This window comes from Hypomesus transpacificus, chromosome 20 (genome assembly GCF_021917145.1).
Source record: "Hypomesus transpacificus isolate Combined female chromosome 20, fHypTra1, whole genome shotgun sequence".
Lineage (NCBI taxonomy): Eukaryota > Metazoa > Chordata > Actinopteri > Osmeriformes > Osmeridae > Hypomesus > Hypomesus transpacificus.
The window spans coordinates 2,796,015-2,818,386 of NC_061079.1; the positions used below are offsets into that span (position 1 = coordinate 2,796,015).

General features: G+C 43.6%; 2 protein-coding genes across 8 annotated transcripts in view; both read left to right on the top strand.

Moving 5' to 3' along the window:
• fnip1 (folliculin interacting protein 1) overlaps positions 1-17,426 on the top strand; it is a 39,983-nt gene extending 22,557 nt beyond the window's left edge. For 4 of the 5 annotated variants that reach the window (XM_047042926.1, XM_047042928.1, XM_047042929.1 and 1 more), the window contains 7 exons: positions 8,016-8,162; positions 11,067-11,236; positions 11,498-13,208; positions 14,307-14,472; positions 14,682-14,882; positions 15,080-15,195; positions 15,442-17,426. In XM_047042926.1, coding sequence (XP_046898882.1) covers positions 8,016-8,162; positions 11,067-11,236; positions 11,498-13,208; positions 14,307-14,472; positions 14,682-14,882; positions 15,080-15,195; positions 15,442-15,520 — 2,590 coding nt within the window. In that variant the 3' untranslated portion in view covers positions 15,521-17,426. Of the gene's footprint in view, positions 1-8,015; positions 8,163-11,066; positions 11,242-11,497; positions 13,209-14,306; positions 14,473-14,681; positions 14,883-15,079; positions 15,196-15,441 lie in introns of those variants that run through there. The other variant, XM_047042930.1, reaches the window with a different exon arrangement.
• Positions 17,427-18,637: 1,211 nt separating this feature from the next.
• The window catches only part of rapgef6 (Rap guanine nucleotide exchange factor (GEF) 6), a 78,720-nt gene continuing 74,985 nt past the window's right edge, over positions 18,638-22,372 (top strand). For all 3 annotated transcript variants that reach the window (XM_047043345.1, XM_047043348.1, XM_047043346.1), the window contains exon 1: positions 18,638-19,260. In XM_047043345.1, the coding sequence (XP_046899301.1) occupies positions 19,186-19,260 (75 nt within the window). In that variant the 5' untranslated portion in view covers positions 18,638-19,185. The remainder of the gene's footprint in view (positions 19,261-22,372) is intronic.

The following is a 22,372-nucleotide window of genomic DNA, read 5'->3' on the forward strand; positions in this document are numbered from 1 at the left end:
TAACTAACCTAGCAGCATGCAAACTTACGTAGAAGCTGAGTGGGGAACGGTGCAACAGAGAAAGATTTTGTTGTCTTGGCCGGAGATATTGTCATTCATTCGGATGTGATTCTTATAATAGGCATATTCATTTTTCAACCCAGTGCGTTAGCATGAGCAAAGTAGGGCTAGGCCAACTTACGTTTTTCAGGTGGTTGGTAGGCTACATCATATTCAACCTCGAACTATGAAAAATAAACCGTTGTTGGCAGAGTTTGCATTCAACGTTTTTCGAGTCACCCGGTACTTTGTAAATGTAAATACTGTAATGAAATGCTGCCATACCACAGGTTTCTTTGCCATTTTGACTAATTACACCGACAAAGTAGGCTATGGCAGAGTTTGAAGTTCTGCAGCCAATTGTGCTTGTGCCGTGTGAAAAATACCAAACCAAAACAAAGCGCAGATTAACGAAAGGAAAAACAGTAACAACTTTTCTTTTAAATTATATATTTTTAGAGTTGGTTTATTTGTCTTAAATAATATAATCTACACTTTCTGTAGAACATTTACATGTTCTACAGAAATGTTATACGCCCTACGGCAGCTTGACTAAAAAAATCTTAGTCGACCAAGAGCATATTGACCAGAAAATCGACTAGTCTACTGAGTGGGGACAGCCCTACATATTAGCATTTTACGATTACAAATATTGTTCCCGCTATGTTATGACATTGCGCCTACCTCATGTGAAGCTCATGCACTTCATAGAATGTACTTACATTTTTGTCATAATTTTGCACATAATTATAGACTATATCAAACTATACACATTTTGCTAGACATATCTTATTTCAGCTGCATAACCTTTGTCTGAATGACAGATTTCTGCAAGGGAATCCTTTGTGACATCTGCTGATAGAAAGGGGAATTACAGCCGGGGAAAATATGGCCGAATGCGCAATTAAACCAAAACATGAGCAAAAGAGCCTCAATTTAGCTTTCCCCAGTGTGATTTTGAGCATTTAAAAATACTGGGTGATAAAACACACATCTAGGAAAAGTCAAGAAAGCAGGGACTTCACAAATGTGCATATGCACACTGAAGTATGCACACACAAATGCATACACACACACCCACACTCAAGAGGGAGTTGTAGGTTGTATGCTTCATCTGCTTGTCCACCTATGACTGCAAAGCTAGCTAGGCTCAACCCTGGGGCAAATGCATTCTGGGACACCCCAGAAAATGTGCTTGTGTATTATGCATGCGGTTGTGTGTGTGCGCTCCAGTGTATGGACTCGTGTTTGAGTATGCGCATTGGTGCCCATGCAATTGTCTGTGTGTGTGTGTATCTCTGAACTCTACATCGTTGCCCAGACGTTGCTATCTGAAAGCTTCCCAGTCATATGTCTGCTGGAGGGTTGCCATGGCAACCCAATCCTGCCTGGTAAAAGTCCCGGTGGGGTCAGGTGAACAGAGTCCAGACCAGAACTGTAAACTGCACTAACGCCATTGCAGGAGATAAATAAATATTTATTATTTCTCAGCCTGGCTTAGGACCACTTGGGTGTTTTCTGAGATTGTGAAACAAATAAATGTAGCTGCTTGATGTAGGGTAGAGAGAGACATGCACGTACACTATATTGTCAAAAGTATTCGCTCATCTGCCTACACACTCATATGAACGTGAGTGACATCCCATTCTTAAACCAAAGGATTTAATATGTCGGGCCCACCCTTTGCAGCTATTACAGCTTCAACTCTTCTAGGAAGGCTTTCCATAAGGTTTAGGAGTGTGTTTATGGGAATTTTTTACCATTCTTCCAGAAGTGCATTTGTCAGGTCAGACACTGATGTGTGACAAGAAGGCTTGGCTCGCATTCTCCACTCATTCATCCCAAAGGTGTTCTATCGGGTTTAGGTCAGGACTCTGTGCAGGCTAGTCAAGTTCTTCCACACCAACGGATGTCTTTATGGCCCTTTCTTTGTGCACTGGTGCACAGTCATGTTGGAACAGGAAGGGGCCATCTCCAAACTGTTCCCACAAAGTTAGGAGCATGAAATTGTCCAAAATGCATTGGTATGCTGAAGCATTAACAGTTCCTTTCACTGGAACTAAGGGGCAGAGCCCAACTTCCGAAAACCAACCCCACACCATAATCCCCCCTCCACCAAACTTTTCACTTGGCACAATGCAGTCAGACAAGTACCATTCTCCTGGTATCCGCCAAACCCAGACTCGTCCATCCGATTGCCAGACGGAGAAGCGTGATTTGTGACTCCAGAGAACACGTCTCCACTGCTCTAGAGTCCAGTGGCGGCTTACACCACTGAATCCGATGCTTTTCATTGCACTTGGTGATGTAAGGCTTGGATGCAGGTGGCATCCTATTACGGTACCATGCTGGAATTCACTGAGCGACCCATTATTTCACAAATGTTTGTAGTAGTAGTAGTCTGCATGCCTAGGTGCTTGATTTTATATACCTGTGGCTATGGAAGTGATTGGAACACTTGAATTCAATGATTTGGATAGCTGAGTGAATACTTTTGGGAATGTAGTGTATGCACATGCAGGCAGGTGGGCATGCACACACACACACACACACTCAGCCATGCACACACGTACACACTCAGGCAGAGATGCACACACACACAGACGCATATTCAATCCTGCACGAACATTCTAATACAACAATGCCCACACACACCCCAACACAAACTCACACACTCTTGCTGACCATCACAGCCACACAAGCACAAATTCAACCCTGCACACACACACACACACACACTTATGTAACCATGCACAGACACATGCAGACAGTGGGACTAACGTTATTTCATTTTCCTGACTGTGTTTCATTCGAATAAATAACCCGTGTTGTCATCTAAATCTCCAAATCATGATGTATGTTTGGCTATGTTGCGTCTTTGCTCTGCAGCTTCGCTCGTTGTAAACCTACCAATCAGCACACAGCTCTTCTAAATATTTATGAGCATACCATAAAAGGGAGAACATTCAGCCCAACCAATGTTACATACCCTATTCGGAGACCTTAAGGAACAGTGTGAAATACCCTATAAAATCAGTCAATGACCCCTTTAAAGGACTCAGACAGCATGAGGAAAAGGATTCTCTGGTCTGATAAAAAATGTAGTGCTTTGTCAGGGAAACTCAAGACACTGCTCATCCATCCCCTGGTTAAAAACCTCCCTAAAGTGAATCATGGTCTGGCAGCATCATGCTATGGGGGTGATTCTCAGCGGCAGGGACAGGGGGTGTCCCGGTCAGAATTGAGGGAAAGATGAACGCATCCAGATACAGAGAGGTCCTTGATGAAAACCTGCTCGAGTGCACGCAACCTCAGACTGGAGTTACGGTTCACCTTTATGACAATGACCCAATGCCAAAACAATGCTGAAGTGGCATCATGTCAATTCTCTGATTGTCTTTGATTGGTCCAGCCAAAGCCCAGACTGGAACATCTTGGACCTTAAAATGGCAGTTCACAGATGATTCCCATCCAATTTGACGTGGCTTGAAAGATCTGCCATAAAGAATGAGGAAAAAACTGCTCCTATCCAGATGTCCAATGCTTGGAGACATACCCAAGAAGACTTGCAGCTGTAATTACTGCCAAAAGGACTTGTAAAAGTATTGACGTAAAGGTCACAATACTTAACTAGAGAGGGTACAATTTCTGGGAAAATTGTGAGGTGTGCTTGCGTCAGTTGCACATGGGTGCTTTTTTTTAACTTAAATTGTACAGTAATATTTTGATAATTTAAATAAGTATGCATACTTATTATCCATGCAATGATTCTTGCTGCTACAGCACTGCAGTGTTACAGCGACGCATCACACAAGCTTGAGTTTAAATACATTATTTATTGTGACATTACGTACTGTACAGGCAAGTTTTGAATTGCTTAAATGTATGATGTGCTTGTCGATCAGTCCTGCTACACCACGGCACGATACTTGCTGAGCAACAGTCTTACTTGCACGTCATATCTATGCGTCATTGCTAACATGTGCTGACGTTGTGACATTAGGCTGGCACTGAGGTCCCTGTTTCACAAAAACCTTTTGAAAAAAACGTTGTAACCTGCTAAACCGTGCAACGGAACGTAAATAAAAATACAAGCAACGCAATCGGGACCAAGATGAACCTTTTGACACCGGTGTTGTCTATGTAGTCCAAATATTGACGGATCCTTAGGGGTGGGAAAATAATAATAATATATATGAGAGAGAACAATGGTTGTGCTTGCCGAAGGCTTGAGCACACCCAACTAGAGAGGGTACAATTTCTGAAAAATTGAGGGCTGTGCTCCTCTATTTTTGTACGCCCTTCGACTGAGCTCCTGCGATTCCCACACAGCAGAAGTGTAGTAGTTAGCTCGCTCTACAATTTACCGGGGCTAGGCCTCAATCTAGGAGCAAAATAAAGCACAGCTGTAGGTAGCCTATATGCAGGTAGCAACGCTAGTGCTAAATAAGTGTTTAGCTGGTTGGCTCCATGACACTGGGTGGTAAGTAGGGTTCTTTTGGCTCACCAAAAGCAGGAAGGGGAACCAAGTAGCCTCAATTTTCCTAGACTTTTAGCTACAGTACTAATGCTGAGGAGTCTGTCTTACTAAAAAGTTGTATCTATGCGACGTTGCTAACGTGTGATGACATTGTGACGTAAGGCTAGCACTGAGTTCCCTTGTGCCACACAAGGCACTTTTTGCCACAATAACTTAATTCAAGCCTAAACCGTCAAATGGAACTTTCACGCAAATACAAGCAACTCAATCGGGACTAAGATCAAATCAAATCAAATTTATTTGTATAGCCCTTTTTACACGCAAGCATGTCACAGAGGGCTTCACATGCGCCCATAGAACTGCCCCTCAACCAACCTAAACCCTCAAGGAAGACAAGGAAAAACTCCCAGAAAAACTCCCACCGGGAGAAAAAATGGAAGAAACCTTGGGAGGAGCAATTCAGAGAGGGATCCCCTCCTCCAGAGACGGTTGGTAAGAGAGAGGAGCAGAACACAAGCTAAACATAGTCATACAGTGTCAATGGGTTTTGAAACACCAAAATCCATTGTTCGGCTTTATAGACGTTGGATGGGACCGGGAAACTCGCTGTTGGCCGTCATGGAGACTGGATTCCGGGTGACGACCTGGTTCAGCGTTGGCAGACCGACGACCAAGCAGGTCCTGACAGCTCAAACCCCCCACACCACAGGGAATGTGTGGGGGGGGGACAGAGAGGAGAGCAGGGATTAGAGAATGCCAGGAGCAGCTAACAGTTACAGTCAAAATAGAATGAGATCCCCACCGGTCAAGTGTGGACTAGTGCAGCAATTTAACAGAGCAAAAAGGGTATTTGATGCAGCCCCACACACCAAAACAACGACAGCCCCCCTCAGTTGGAACATGAAATCTGTTCCAGGGGAAAGAACTCTAAAGTAGGTTATACTTATACGAATAAGGATGAAAACAGCCAGTCCCCCGTTGTCTCCAAGATGTCTCCAAGATGAACATTTTGACACCGACGTTGTCTATGTAATGTAAAAATTCAAGTTTTTTTAGGGGTGGGGAAATAATAAATATATACAAGAGAGAACAATGGTTATGCTCGCCGAAGGCTTGACACCCAATTAAAATGAGAGATCTCAGTTTTTGGCTACATTTCTAAAAACATGTTTTTATTTAGTAATTGAGTGTTGATTAATGTGTAAAATTGCAATTTTATCATTTTACAATGAGATCTACAGCACAATAAGATGAAAGGGTCCAAAAACGTTCTGAAGCCACTGTATGTGATTATATAAGCTCTCACTGCACAGAGGTCAATGCACTTCCTCAATTTAAACATTCCTCACTATAAAGTTCACAAAGTCTGGCCAGGTAGTTCATGTGTTCGTGTGTGTCTATGTAAGTGTGAGGGTAAGGTTGTAAGGCTAGGCCCAAGCTTCTTTCCTCCCCCTCATGTGACTGCCCCCTGGCTGCTTTTAATAGGAGCCTGGCAGGCAGCCTACAGTACTCAACACCAGCCTGCTTACTGAGAATTGGACCAACTCCAATACCACTAATGCCCTGACTGGACAACCTCCTACGCTCTTCCTGTTCTTCTGAGAAAATAGAGGGAAAATAGTTTGGAATTTGATTTATTCACGTTCCCTTTTTACTGTAAACCAATACACAGAAATGAAGGGGCAATCCCCTACAAACACCTAGGTTTAAGCTAGCTCTTGCAAGCTACCATTCCCTGCTCCATTTATTGTTACATTAAGAATATTAGCTTAATGCTATATCCTGGTAGCGTTACGCTAATATTCCTTCTGTATCTTTTGTTAGCATCAGGGTAACTGACAAGCTATCTGGCAAATAAAGGAGTTCACACTGTCTTGCTTTTTCCTGTTCAGCATTACAGTAGGCAAAAACTCAACTGTTAACGCCTCTGTACGAGACATTCCTAAGTCCTGAGAGGTTCCCCCGCGTGTGTGTGTAAGCCCCTGGCCTTCTGCCCAAGGCTGTGTTGGTGGCTTGCTGGAGGAATGTCCCAATTCTGAATGGAGGATATGAGGGTCTCCTCTCTTTCTCTTTTTTGTCTCTTACCCTCTGTCTACTCTCTCTCTGCAACCAGTGAACTGTAGACCCGTTGTTCCACCTAGACAATCACTGTGCTGTGCTGCCCCCACCGCGCCCACAAATCAGACCTGAGGCAAACACCATCTGCAAATACTGTCAAATTGGGATCCTAAGGTTTAAGAATGTGGTAAAGTGAAAAACCATGGAACATTGGAACAGGAACAAAGGTGCAACCTCTTTAGGTAAATAAAATACACCGTTAGAGGACTTTCTGGTGTGTCACAGACAGATAAGATCACAAAATATTTTGATATAATCAAAACTCATACACGATACACATGTAGGGCCCAACCAGGCCTTCTCCCTTCTCTCTGCCCAACCACATAAAAGTGTGTGATAAAACCTCAAAGTACGTTAAATATGGCAAGTACTAAAGCTGGGGTCCCCAAACTATACTAACTATACGGCCCGCCAACGCATTTGGACCAGCCCTCTGAATAATGCCAGAGATTTTTATAAATAAATAAAAACATCTGTTTACACTGATTAATATGCATAAGTAAGTAAATGTTTTGATTTCAATAGCAATGAAAATGAAAAAAAGGTAATTACGATAGTAATACTGTTCTTTATATAAGGCTATATATCCCTTGATATGAATGGTGCATAACAAAATAATGAACTAATCTAGCATAATTAATACATTTAAAATCATAATAACATCTCCACAATAATACTGGTAGTCACCCCGGCCCATGTACATTTCTGTAGAAGGGAAAAATTATCTGACCCTCGCAGAAAAAAGTTTGGGGGCCCCAGTACTAAAGAAAAGTGAGAACTCTCGAGACAAATCAAACTAACCTGAAACTGAAAAAACTTTAATCAGAGTTCATGAGTCCTTTTTTCTGAGCCAGGTTTGGTGGTGTGTAGCAGGGGTTTACTCATGTAAGAATAAATATACTTGATCTATAATCTAGTATTGTTGACGGGACACCTCAATATTGGGGTTAGGACATCAAGGAAACCTAGGTCAAATACGTAATAATCAGTTTTCTGATGTGTAGAGCGGACCAGATAACGTGAGGGAATAAATAACGCAAGTAAATTAGTCAACTATCGCCGGTCGTTTCATGCAGCCGCAGCCAATGTCGAACACACCTAACAAGTCTTATGAAAGCTTTCTAGGCTCCTCTTGAAAGATAAGGGCATCATATGACGTGTCATATAATGCAAAGTCAGTTATTCTCTGCAGCCTACCGTTTGAGGATCTGAAGTGATGCAATTGGCATCGTGTTGAGGGTTGGCTCTGCTACAGGTGGTAGTAGTGCTCTGGTAGTGATAACTGGAGTGAGCTGTCTCTCTGACACTTTCTCTGTGTTTGTCTATGTCTCTTATTATATCCCCTCTCCCCCCCCTTCACTTTACCCCACTCCTGCAGGACGACCATCTGTAACCTGTACACCATGCCCCGTGTGGTTGAGCCTGTCTGGCTCACCATGATGTCTGGAGCCCCCGAGAAGACCCTACTGTGTGCCCAGTTCATGAAAGAGCTTTCCCAGCTCCTGGAGCAGGCCTCCAAGAACCAGTAAGACCAGAACCATCTGACACACACATGCAGCCAAACACGTAAATGCAGCTACACACACACACTCGCACTAGGGTTGCGCATTTCATGCATTTTCTTTTACCGATAGCTGAACACGTTAACAATTAATTATTGATTAATCATTAAGGACTCGAACACAAAATGCACCCCTTTTCTTAGTTTAAGTTGTATTTAAACAATAATAGGACCACATTTAATTACGAGAGACATTGATTCACTAAGCATCAATTTCTGAGATTCTAAAGTCACTAATTTGTGAGAAAAAAAGTCACTAATTTGCCAAAAGCTATAGCTACTCATCCAAATCAGTAGTCCCATGTTTTTTCCTTCTGAATAGGCCAAAATCACTAGCCTGACGTTGTCATACTCATAATTCTAGTCAGAATATGAGTCTGAGAACTCTCCGTTGGGCTTTGACTACGGGGCGTGTTTCAAACGAGCCTGGAAAACTAAGGCCTCTTCGCTCAATTGGATAGACCTACAACCAATCAGAGCAACGTAATATGTTGTTTGTTGAAAACGAATTCAACCCAAGCTCTCTTTTGTGACGTTGTTGATTACGTTAATGTTGATCATTTGTCCATCATCGTATAAAGCCCGCCCTGGCAATTTCATTGGTCCGCCCAGATTCTGGTTTTCTGTAGTTGGTCCCCAATACGAGACCCTCCAGACCCAACTTCCCGACCAAATTTCTTTTGGGGCGGGGAGAAGTTGGGCTGGCAGCCAGGCTACAAAATCACGGCAATGTCTCTACAAAGTCCAGATGCTTATGACAATCTGGTGAATATGGGCTAAACGTATTTCCTTATGGCAAAATCCGATAAAAATGTATAATTTCTGCAGGCATAGTAGGCTACATGCAAGCGTTGGTGTCTGTGGTGCGATTAGGTTGACCATGCAAGTTAAGCGATGTGGTTTCCTTGACCCTTCCTTGATTTTGCTTGCGGTTATGAACAGGGCATGAACACAAAAAGGGAACATGAGCCGAATGCTGATTGACCTGACGCTGACAGGCTTGGCCTCATTGAGCCACTGAGCACTTTCCATAGAAATGAACGAGGCGTCATCTTTTAAAGAGCTTTCTTGCTTGGTCTAGTGATGTATGTGACAGTGTATTAGGGCAATTGGTATGAGTTTAGATGGAGCTGGGGGGCCTTGGTATGAGTTTAAGTGGAGTTGGGGGCCCTTAGTATGATTTTAGGCAGAGCTAGGGGGCCCCGGGAAGTAGTTTAGGCGGAGCTGAGGGGTCCTGGTATGAGTTTAGATGGAGCCGGGGGCCCTTAGTATGATTTTAGGTAGAGATAGGGTGCCCTGGTATGAGTTTAGGTGGAACTGGGGGGCCCTGGTGAGATAAGATGGAGTCTGGGGCCCTGGTAAGGGTTGAGGTGTTGAAAGTGCAGACATGGGTCACTTGATGGGCTAAAGGGTCCATATATTCAAGCTCTATTGGCCTATCAATCTATATTTTGGATTCATAGTAGATGTCAGCTGAGCCCGAGGCCCCTAATGGTCAGAGGCCCCGGACCCTGGGCCCAAGCCCCATTTGCCCGGCCCATAATCCAGCCTTGCCATGTGGTGTGCTTTTTACCATCTTCAGTTGCAAGTGAACTATGGCCAGACTATAGATTTCAACACAGAGGCCAACAAATTCTAACTTTGTATTGTCAATTGTTGTAAGTAGTTATTCGCTGTCATTATTAGCTGTTGGTGGCATGACTATGAAAGTGGACACGTTGGTGTGTGTCCTCAACAGAAGTTGGAGAAGAAATGGAGAGGATGCTATGAAAACACAATGTCATCACAGTCCCTTTATTTGCATGACAGTAGCCTACATTGCCTCGAAACATGCCGTCATTTATATACATGGCTATATTATTTCTTTAAATTCATAATATGTGTTTTTATTCATGCTATAGTCAGGGTTCATAAAAATGCTTTATAGTAATTTGCTTTAAGACCAAGTTCAAACAAATCAAGCTGAAACAGACATAAAATAAGGGAACACATTGGTAAAACGTGCGCATGATTGAACAAAAATTAGGGAACAAATTAGTAAATAGTGCGCACGATTTTATAAATCGTGGCCACAAAATACAATACATTTTAATCACATTTATAGCTCCGGGGCTCCTAACCTGACTGAGCCGAACAGTAAGTGCTATGCTGTAGGCTAATCGTGCTGTTGTTTATTTGGTTGACATGACTTCGCAAGTGTTTAATGCCTTTCATGGTTCCAGTTGCTCATTCTCTCAAGTGGAGAGTAAACGGAAGTTGTAAAGTTGCAACTTCATGACATTTCATACAATTCTGAATCAGCGGCGGTAATGATGAATATAGTGGAAACACTGGGGCGCAATTACTGCCATTTGTAGTTAAACAATGAAGACAGCAAACTTTATCAGTCAATACATTTTTAACCGGTTAAATTCTTAACGGCAATTAATCGATTAATGATTAATCATGAACATCCCTAACGCACACACACACACTTCCTGTCTCTCCCAGTCCCATGATCTAACTGTTATGTCCTGAGTGATGCCAGTCATGAGACGGGGAAGAGGGAAGTAGACTGTGGTTGAGGAGGAATGAGTCACACGCACACGTGCACACACACACACACAGACACACACACACTGAAAACCGTACAGACATCATGTGACTGTGTGACGGTGTATAAAAAAGCAAGTGAGAGTGTGTCTGAGAGTGTGTCTGACCATCTGTAATCCTTTTGATGACCGCTTCAGTCAGAACCTGACTTGGTAACTAGCTTGGGTACCCAGGCAAAATACAGAATGCTTACGCATAATATCGCAATGCTATTGTATGTACTCTACTCTACCCTACTCTATGTACCTGACCTGACTATCATTTCCTGGTTCCCAGGTTTCTCCCTGCCCTCCTGACAGCCATCCTTACCAATCACCTGGCCTGGGTTCCCACAGTGATGCCCAATGGGCAACCACCAATCAAGATCTTTTTAGAGAAGCACTCGTCCCAGAGTGTGGACATGCTGGCCAAGACACACCCCTACAACCCTCTCTGGGCACAGCTAGGTTAGAACATGCACACACACACACACACACACACAGGTTAGACATTGGCCCTTAGTTTGTTATCAGCGGGATAGACCAACTTCATTAAGTTGGACCATTACTCCCTCTAGTGGTGGATCAGGGCAACTCACTGTAATGATTCAAAGAATCTACTATAACCAGGCTATTATAACACCAACCCTGATTTGATCATATTAATGAAACAGTGTTTTCTGTGTTCTCTTGTATTCCCTGGTACCTTTGCTTTCCGCTGTTCTTCAGGCGACCTTTATGGGGCCATCGGTTCTCCAGTGCGTCTGTCCAGGACGGTGGTGTTGGGCCGGCGGCAGGACCTGGTCCAGCGACTCCTCTATGTCCTCACTTACTTCATCCGCTGCTCCGAGCTGCTGGAGACCCACCTGCTAGACAGCCACGAGGATGAGGCTATTGTCATCCCTGGCTCACTCATCACCACCTCTCTGCGACGTGGTGAGGTGGAGGAATCAGAGTACGTCCTGATCACCGTCCACAAGCCCAGTGGGGACTACCTCAGCCAGGGAGCCCAGGGACAGGAGACAGTGGCAGCTGGACCTCAGGCTGGCCCTGGGGCTGAACCTGGGCCTGGAATTGGAGCTGAGCCCGAAACAGAGGTCCGTGAAGGAGACAGAGATTGTAGCTACCCCTCCTCAGACAATAGCCTGCAGAACAGCACATACACGGACATGGAGGAGCTGAGCACAGTCACACCTCCCCCCAAGAAATATGAGGAAGAGGAGGACGGCAGCCAGAGCTCTAAGAGCAGTGTTCTCCATTCCGTCTCACGGACAGTGGAGGCCGGGGAGACGGAGGCCCTGTCTAGTTTAGGTCAAGGCCCCCAGAGAGAGTCCTCCAGCCCCTCCGGCGTGGAGGCAAAGCAGGAGATAGTGGTGCGCGTGGGCTCGGCCTCCCCCAGGGAGCACGCCTGCGTGCTGGGTGCTGAGCCCAAGGCGAGTCTGGAAATCAGTCACGGGCCTTTAGAACAGATGGAGGCTGGAGTGGCTGAGGTCACCGAGACTGGGCCCACCAAGGTGTTTAGACCCTCAGGCATACCTATGGAGAAGAAGCCCCCCGACAAGAACTTGCCCCTGCCAGTACCGGTACCGGGCTCCTTCCATGGCCCGGCGGTCTTCTTGTCAGAGGGAGAAGAGGAGGAGCCAGCCAGTAAGGTGACCTTTCTGATTGGTGACTCAATGTCACCTGACTCTGACACAGAGAGTCGTGGGAGGAAGATGGAGGAGGAAATGAGGAAGCATAAAAAACACAGACAACAACAACACCAACTCTTCAAACAAGAACAGCAGAGGGGGAGCAGTGGAGGGCACAGAGGGGGAGGAGCCGGTAGGGAGGTGGAGTCAAAGACTATCCAATTAGCAGAGGACCAAACCAAGACCAAGGAGGTGGGGGGGAAGGACAGCACTTTGGTGCGGGTAACCAGTAAGATGCCCCAGTGGGCACCTCACACCAGTGAGGAGTGCATGGATCTGTTTGACGAGTACTTCAGCGACGACAACCCCGTGGAAACCAGGACCATTGACGACCTTGCCAAGCAATGCAGAGAGGTGGGAGGCACGGACAAAATCCAGAAGGAGCTGCTGGACCCCTCGGGGGTGATAGGGAAAGGAGTCAGAGGCCAGGGAAACAATGAGGGTCCAGACAGGTGCCGCTGTGGCTCCATGGACCCTTGGGGACCTAGTAGCTGTGGACACTGCACAGCGGAAAAGGACCGGGAAATCCTCATATCCGTCACGGGGCCCCAGGAGGACCGTGGCGAGCCCAGGAAGACTGTGCCATCCAGCGAGTGGGAGATCCCCAGGAACGAGAGCTCGGACAGCGCTCTGGGGGACAGTGAGAGTGAGGACACCAGTCAGGAAACACACAGGAACAATGACATCTACTACACTGGGGAAACGGACCAGGACGACTGGCAGGAGGAGGTGGTGGTCCCCTTCCCTGGGTAAGGAGCTGGAACACACGCAATACCATGCATATATTGTGTGTGTCTGTGTATATATGTACGTATGTATACACACACACGCACACACTCAATTACTAAAGTGTTCATTTGATGATTTACAGACGCAAATTAGCTGTTACCACATACAGTAGGCCGTAAGCACATTTTTATGGACCGACCAACAGAGCAAACTACTTGCAGCAACAAAAAACGTTTTGTTGTAAACGGGCATGTTGAATCCCAACAGATCAATGCAGGATGCTCGTGTTTCAAACAGACATAAAAAAATAAAAAAGTGTCATGGCTAGTTGAGGAACGGAAGAACTCTTGTCGAGAAAGTCTCCCGTCGCAATGTACAGTGAGGGGAAAACAAATATATGATCCCCTGATGATTTTGTACGTTTGTCCACTGGCAAATAAATGATCAGTTTATAATTTTAATGGTAGGTGTATTTGAACAGTGAGAGACAGAATAACAACAACAAAATCCAGATTTGTTTTGATTTGCATTATAATATGTGAAATAAGTATTTGGCCCCCTCTCAATCAGAAAGATTTCTTATTAAATCACTAATTTTTGTTGTTATTCTGTTTCTCACTGTTAAAAAATAAAAATCATTTCTTTGTCAGTGGGCAAACATACAAAATCAGCTGGGTATCAAATACTTTTCCCCCTCACTGTGTGCGTATATATATATATATACAAAATAAACTAATTGAACTGCAAGTTTTGTGATCAATTTAACCACTATTTGCCGGTGTATTATCCAGCTGAACACGATACTGTAGCACTGACAGCGGCAGCCACCTCAACTGCATGAGGCCAAGTTACCAAGCCATCAATCTTAAATCTTTTTGCAAAAAAACATTCTTTACATTTACATTTAAAGAACCAAAGGACAAAAAAACACACAGTGATTGATTCAGCCCCCCTTGATTTCCAATGTATTTGTCTTATCAGCCAATCCTACCACACACAAATACTTATACACATTCATACACACAAAACCACAGACACAAAACTACACTACAAAACACATACACACACAAGCTTAGTGTAAAAACAACTTACTTACTTGTTCCTGCTTGTTGTGACAGGGCGAAGCTGGTGGAGAACTTCTCCAAACCCAGCATTGCCAACTTCGGCCGGTCGCTGTTTGGAGGGTACTGTCCCACTTACGTGCCTGACTTTGTCCTGCACGGTCTCCCTAGCGACGACAAGCTGAAGCAGGGCCTCATGGCTGACCTTGACCATGCTGTGCAGGTACGGGTTACAGGGGTTACGCAAAAGTAATGGAGTCATAATAATATTGTTGTAGGTAATCATATATATTAAATGTTTTATATAGACAAATACAGAATGTGAAGACACACAACACACTATCTCTTTGTCACACTTGTGCATGCACATTCGCTCATCCTCTGACACACACACACACTCACACTCCTTCTCCCCGGGTCGTGTCCCCTCAGCACCCAGTGCTGGACGAGCCCATAGCGGAGGCTGTGTGCATCATAGCGGATACGGACAAGTGGACGGTTCAGGTGGCCAGCAGCCAGAGGAGGCCCACGGAGACCAATAAGCTGGGGAAGGAAGTGCTGGTGTCTAGCCTGGTGTCCAGCCTGCTGCAGTCCACTCACCAGCTGTACAAACTCAACCTCTCACCCAACTTTGTAAGTGACATTGTCACACTGTGTTCTACTACAGTATAGCTGTTACAGCACTCGTATTACTGTTGCATCTATGTACTTTAGAGACAGCGGGAATTTATTACTGCTATTGCTAGCACTACTAGTTCTGCTGTTCTCACTCTTTCGCTTTGTCTTTATACCCATTTCTTTCTCTCTATCCCCCCCACCCCCCCGCCTAGTGTGTGATGCACCTTGAGGATCGTCTGCAGGAGATCTACTTCAAGAGCAGGATGCTGGCAGAGTATCTGAAGGGTCAGACTAGGGTCCATGTCAAGGAGCTGGGAATGGTGCTGGGGTGAGCAGTTAGTAGTAGTGTGTAGTATGCTGTATGTGCTGTCAAATAATATACTACACACTACACAGCACACACTAGACAATACACTTACATACTACACTACAGTGCAGACCGTCAGTTTAACCATCATAATTTATAGATTATTGATAGTTAATTGACAAGTACCCTGGTTCTTGGCAAATGTTGCTGTAAGCCCTATCTAACCGTTCTCCATCCTGAGCCTGGTTCTGTGTGCTCTGGTTCCAGGATTGAATCCAGTGACCTGCCCTTGCTGGCAGCAGTAGCCAGCACTCACTCTCCCTACGTGGCTCAAATCCTGCTCTAGACCACCAGGGCACCATGGCCGTCGCAGGTGGGGGCAGACCGCTCCCTGATGGGCAGAGAGATAATGGCGGGGGGGCAGTGCTCCTGGAAGGCAGCTGACTTCAGTAGTCAACTGTGACACAACATGGCTGACTGTGCACTACTGTGACCCCAGTGTGTTCTCCTCCCCACACCAGAGCTGTCAGACCTGTAGGATACTGCACTTGGCAGTATTCACTCTTGGCACAAGAGGGCATCATGTCCACAATCTGTGATGTAAGGACACAGGAAGCTGAACTGGTGATGTGACTCCCAAGCTGCTTGAGATAATGGTATTCTCCTGCTTTTGAATGTTTCTTTGTATTTTTTTGCATTTAGATTTGTTTTCATGGTTATAGGACAAGAAAGCCAAAGACTTTTCTGTTAAGTTCAAATGAATAATCAAGATCACATTGAAACTAATACGGTTTAAATTGACTACTTTTCTGTACAATCATTAGTTAGTTTATAGGAAGGAAAAGCTGACCTGTCATCACACGGAATCGATAGGCATCGATATCAGAGGCAGAGGCCTCTAATACTTTCCACTTGTAGTCAGTGTCATCCGGAGATACTATCAAGCTCACCATTATGCCAATTATATGTCTGTGTTCGATTTCCTGTTTGTTTACAAGTATACATGCCCTGAAAATCTCAACCACCTTTATTGTGTTGGGAGGTGGACTCTATTGTGAGTACAGCCCTAGAGACTGTCTGGATACATCATATACAGACAGTCTATTTATTGACCTTAATCTTTTTACATTTTAATTATTAACTTCGATTCTTTTAATTTGCATTATTATATGCTCTGTAGCACTTTGAGATTGCTTAAAAGTATAATAGTATAAAGTGCAATACAAATAACATGTATTATTATTGTTATTATCATATCTGAGTTGTTAAAGATAAACTGAATTTTTATAACGTTTCCAATGCTAGAAGTTGGTCGTGAACACACTCTATCACAGGTACAGGCCTACCTCAGATTCTCTTCAGGCAACTGACACTCAACAACTGTGCTTTTTATAGCTGCCCTGATGAAAACGCCTAAGGGAAATATTTTATAGCTGCCCGTTTTGGAATGTTGGAGGGAAATGTTTTAACGCTCTCTCTGAAATGTGAGGAATGTTCTAGTAAACTCTTAACGCAATGCTGTGATCTCTATTGATAAAGGGATATAATTTGACTATCGAACAAGGGATTGGGATGGTCGAGATGCACAAGATCATCTAAAGTTTAGTCTAAACGATTGGAAATTTAGTAGGATCGTTAGTATTTTCAATTTTTTTTCTCCAGTTTTATTGCTTTGCCTCCAACATTCGATGTTTACGGCTGTACCGAATGCTTTGAAGGGATAGTTTGTGGGAATATGTTGGTGAAAATGTACCAGCTTACTGTTTATTACAGAGATGTGGAAAACAAATGGCTATGTCACTGTCAATTGTGGTGTTGTATTTGATTGAAAGCAACACTCTGAAGACAGCACCTGTGCAATGGAGTCTTAATGGCATGGAAAAAACAGGGGCTTTAGGCAAAGAGAATATATTTTGCTGGTTAAAATGATTATGATGACATGCTTCACTGTGTGTGTAAGATGCTTGGCTACTGCAGGTTATGTGCTACCCATCACATTCACTTTATTTATTTTTAACCCTGATTATTTCTTTCTAGGGTATGACTTTATATCTACTTTTTCTTCCTTTATACCTGTTACAAATAAATTATTTAGTAAGGCGTGTAACAGTTTTATGTAAAATTGTACATACTGTTAATTTTCAGTTTTATTTGTACACCTACATGTTCTTTCAATATGACTTTGTTTCCTTTTTGAATTATACTTTCCCAATTTTATGGGAATGTTGTGCAATAAACTGTGTCATTGGTGAGCTGAGCTTGTCTGGTGGGGAGGGTGGGGGAACGCCGAAACCTGTCTTACTGAATGTCTACAGGACAACCCTCAACATGCCTCAAGGACAGGACAGTTGTTTCATCTTAACCTCTGAACTGCCAAGGCAGAGATTTGGGCAATGGTGAAAAACACTCCCTTAGAGGACTGTCAGAATGAGGATTAGCAGGAGAAAGATAAAAAACAAAGTTTAAAAGAGAGAGATGGGAAGTGTCATACGATTTTAGGATGCATTGTAGAAGTTGTCAAAGGTGGTAGGATATGAAAGGAATTTATATCTAGATGAGAATCTAATGTGGTGACTGGTGCCCCTTAAACTGGAGCAACGTTTTGCAGTGTAAGGAGTATTGCACTGTTCCTAACCTCCCCCAATCATTCTTTTTGGCAGATCTGTCCGATAAGCATTTAAACACACTGTGGTTACACCTGTACCGGCGGCAAGGCCGGATTAACCATTAGGGAAACTGGGCACTTGCCCAGGGGCACATGACATCTAAGGGGCCCTGGACAATGTCAACTAAAATGTCATATCACGTTATGAACGCAGTCCTAACTTTCCTTAATGTGAGTACTTTATTGCAACTCGTTCAATCAAAACTGTGTTTGTGTAGTTTAGTAGCCAGTGCCGCCGCTCCCATAACACGCACTACGCGCTGTGCGTAGACCACTAACTCCTGAGTGGGCACCAAAAATTAGCCATCTGAAAAATCATTTAATACTTATAATGCCGATATTATTTTACTACATAAATATAAGGTATGTACCTATATTACAAAACAGGCAGAACAAGAGATATAGCCTATTTAAATGCTCCATAAAATAGCCTTTTTGCCCAGGGCACAGAAAATTGTAAATCCGGCCCTGGCGGTGAGGGACCGTGACCCAAAACGAAAATGTTTTGTAGTCATGCAATAAAAGCTATTTGATTGCAAGCTATACAAATACAAAAAAAATAATATTTTCAATTGTACACTTTAATCCTTTTTTTAATCAAGACCCGTCATAAATGGGCATTACATATTAAAGAATGTCAAGGACATTTTTTTACGTTGACAAAACAGTTTAAACCTGGAAATAGGGAGGAATTGAAATAGTCGTTTACTGTTCCCACGTCGCACAACGAAAAACCGGCGTCACTTGTCAGCTCCGCACCATGACGTGCGGTATTACCCAGTACAGCAAAATCAAGTATCCCTAACGTTAAGCTGTTACTGCAAGAGAACAAATCAGAAAAGTTGATAGCTTCTCGTGGAAGTTAGCATAGCTTTGTGCAGTTTACTGCAAAATTTAACAAATCGTTCGCTGCAAAATAAAGACTAACGACCATTTTACAGATCTCTGACGAGAAGTGACGTTATTGAAGCTGTCACTTTCACAGCGATTCCGTATTCGGATGCTGTGGCGCTGACAATTTGGGACAGATGAAGTCAACTTCCATCCTGAATGGATTTTTTAATCATATTAAATGGATAGCCTGCTGCGAAAGATGTACTACTTTCACTATTTTAACTTGATAGGTGCGTGCGGTTGACGTGTGGTTACTCATTTTTACTTCAATTGGATACATTATAAAAGTTTATTTTTTTTTTTTCTCTCCAAGACGCCGTCATTTTTTTCTTGAATTTAGCGGCCAGTGCTCGGACAAGGAAAAGAGCAAAAGGACTTGGAGTTTAGCGGGATATGCAGGGGAAATTAAGAGGGGGCTTTTATTTTTATGGATTTTACTCGAGTGTGAAGTTATGATCATGACTGGATCCATGGAGAACTCTTTCAAACAAGCTTTGAAGAAACCGCCAGCACTAAGGACAACGGAGGTAAACCACTTGAACGCAACGAAGTTTCCAGCTAGTTTGCCTGTTCTAAACAGTGATAGGGAAAACTCTTACGCTAAGCTAGCTAGCCAGTTGTAGCCTACGCGCCCGCCCGCCCTCTGTCCAAACCTGCGAGTTGGAATTCTGATTTACAGGAAGCAAAGTGAGAGTAATGAATGAACGGGGAACTATTGTTTTATGGTAATAAGATAGCTACGCTACCTTAAACTTTAGAATACAATGTCAGAAATAAATATTAATGTCACAAAACCACTTTACCATACAGTAACGTTTGTAAAGCTACTGGTGTCTCGTGCTAGTATATGGAACGATCGTTCAAACTTTCCTCACAGTAAAAACAACCGTGTTCATGTAAGTGATGTACGTGGTACTGTATACTGTATGGTGGAACCCTATGCAGTGCTAGATGTCACCTAACCTAGGCCTTTGTTGGCTCTGATCAACTTTTTTTTCTCTGCAACCAGTGTTTCATTAGGACATTTCCTTACTCACTCACACGCACACACACACAACCCACTTCCACCCATCAATGTCACTTTTTGTCTGTAGTTCTTGAGAAATCTACCCCTATCCTATCTGTGACAAACTGTCATCTAGAGTACGGTCAGCTGAGCTAAATGTTACTGTTAACCTCAGCAGAAAACTAAACCAACTCACTACACTGCCCAGCGCTTTCTATTCTTACCTCTATTCCCCCCCCCCCCCCCCCATTGGACTGCGTTCTGTTAGAACCCCCATTGCTACTTCACCTGTTAAAAGAGATGTCAGCACTTTTCAACATACAATAGCATGTCACCGCCTCACTTACAGCTCACGTCTACAGCTTCTATTGAGCATATTTGATCCAGCTTGTTGTTGTCATAGAAAACAGCAGAAAGGGGCCCATTACACTCGAGAGTGAGGTTTTTTATTGAACCACAACAAACTGTTTCAACTTTGTGTAGCTGTTTTGTTGCTGGTATGGCAAACAAACATAGCAGCTATGAATAGGGAAATGGCTTTTTATGGTTCTGTAATGAAGTTACGTAATAAGAAAATGACATTTAATACATCACTTTAGGGACTTTAAGTTCAGTAATCTACACAATGTTCCAGAAAATACAAGCCAGCCTCCTAGATCGAGCCAACCTTATAGAACAGTGGTTCCCAACCCTGGTCCTCGGGACCCCCTGTCCTGCATGTTTTAGATGTTTCCCTGCTCCAACACACCTGATTCAAATGAATGGTCATTAACAGGTTTCTGCAGAGCTGGAAACATCTAAAACATGCAGGACAGGGGGTCCCGAGGACCAGGGTTGGGAACCACTGTTTTAGAATATATCGAAAGAGGCAACTCCTGCCCTTTAACATGACAAACCTCTGACCTCAATAAGGTCATGCAGCAGGTTTCCCAAGGCAGTGTGGTCACATCTCCGATGAACCAGTGGAAGAGCTGGTTTGTTTACATAAACGCACACACGCACACACTCACAATATGGGGGACTGCCAACTGAAACTAGCCTTTTGGCTATAATTGGGTGCATTTACATTTTAATGTTCATAAATGTACACTGTCCCTCTTGATCAATTAAATTGATTTGAACATAGTTGTTATCATAAAGGGTTCGAGGGATCCTGGGACCTAAGTATAATGACTCGAGAAACTCCAGCCCCTGCCCCCCGATAGCTTGATTCTCTTTTATGTGTATAATAAAGCCAAGCAAGCCTGCACACAGTCAAATATCAGCAGAATGTCCCTTTAGCTGTACTGTAAAATGTCTGAGCTGGGAAACAGGCAGAAAGTATGTGAAGCGGACACCTGTGGTTGAAGGCGTTGTGCTGTCGTGTACAGACTGGTAGAGCTGAGAGATGTAGGTTATATCACAAGTGGTTATGTGAAGATGGGAAGAAAGAAAACAAGGTGTGTGTGTGTGACAGAGTGTGTGTGAGCGAGTGTCCGCTGTTGTGTGGTTTATTAAAATCTAAGTGACAGACCAGTGTGATTGGTTGATCACCAGAAAAAGGGACAAAAGTAAGTTGCAGAAAAATAAATATCTACAGAGAGAGAAGTAGAGACATCAAGTTAGAATAATATATAAAGAGAAATGCAGAGAGGGGGGCGGGGTGAATAGACAGAGTAAACACAACCTAGGCCTGACTTACGTTGTTGGGCTGAATGCAGAGAGTAGCTGTCCTTGTCACTAATACAGTCCTCAAGGTTTCACATCAAGCAAAACTCATTTTGTATGGGAAGAGGAGGAGTTGGAGGGAGAGAGGGGGGTGGTTGGGAGAAGGATGGAATGGGGATGAAGGGTTGTTAGGGTGGAGATGGTGTGGGAGGGCATGACATTTAAACCAGATAAGGAGTGAAGTGGTAAGATGTGCAGGGTTGAACCCATAGTCCCAACCCTAGCCTCAACAGGTTTTGTTTGTGCGTGTGCAAGTGTGTACATGTGTGTGTAAGTACCTGAGTGTAGCATTCCTACCCTGACAGATGATGTGAGGATTTAGACCCCCAAACTGGGTCTGGGCCAATCAGAGTTTGCATCTGATTGTTGGAGTGTGTAAGCCCATTCCTGATGGGGGGGCCTCCTAGTTTGAACCATGTTTAGTAAAGAATGCCGACCAGCCAGAAAGTCTGTGTGTTCTTGTCTGTGCTATTCTCTGATACAGTAGAGCTAGACTACCAGTCTGATACATGGCTTGATTAAAAGAAGTTTATTCGCTTGCAAATTTGGCATGAGGTGACCGCAGGGCTCGACATTAAGGCTTATCTGTTTTTCGTGACAAGTGGATTTTTTGTAGGGCAAGTGGAAGAGAACTTTACTTGTCCCAATGGACAAGTTAAAACTCAAACAAAATAAAATACTATGTTACTTCAAGTTATGTTCCAATCATTATGTCTATTTTACCGATTTTATTTGACCGAATTCTGCAGGAGCAAAATATGGAGGATTATAGGGGCCAAAACTAAATAAATAAATACTATAACACAAAGCTTAAATAAATTACAAATTCTATAATGTAATGCCTAATTGACATACAAAATATATAAATTACAAATTAAATGAGGCTGTAGGTGCAGGTGCTGGTGGATGGGGTACTTCATGCGCCC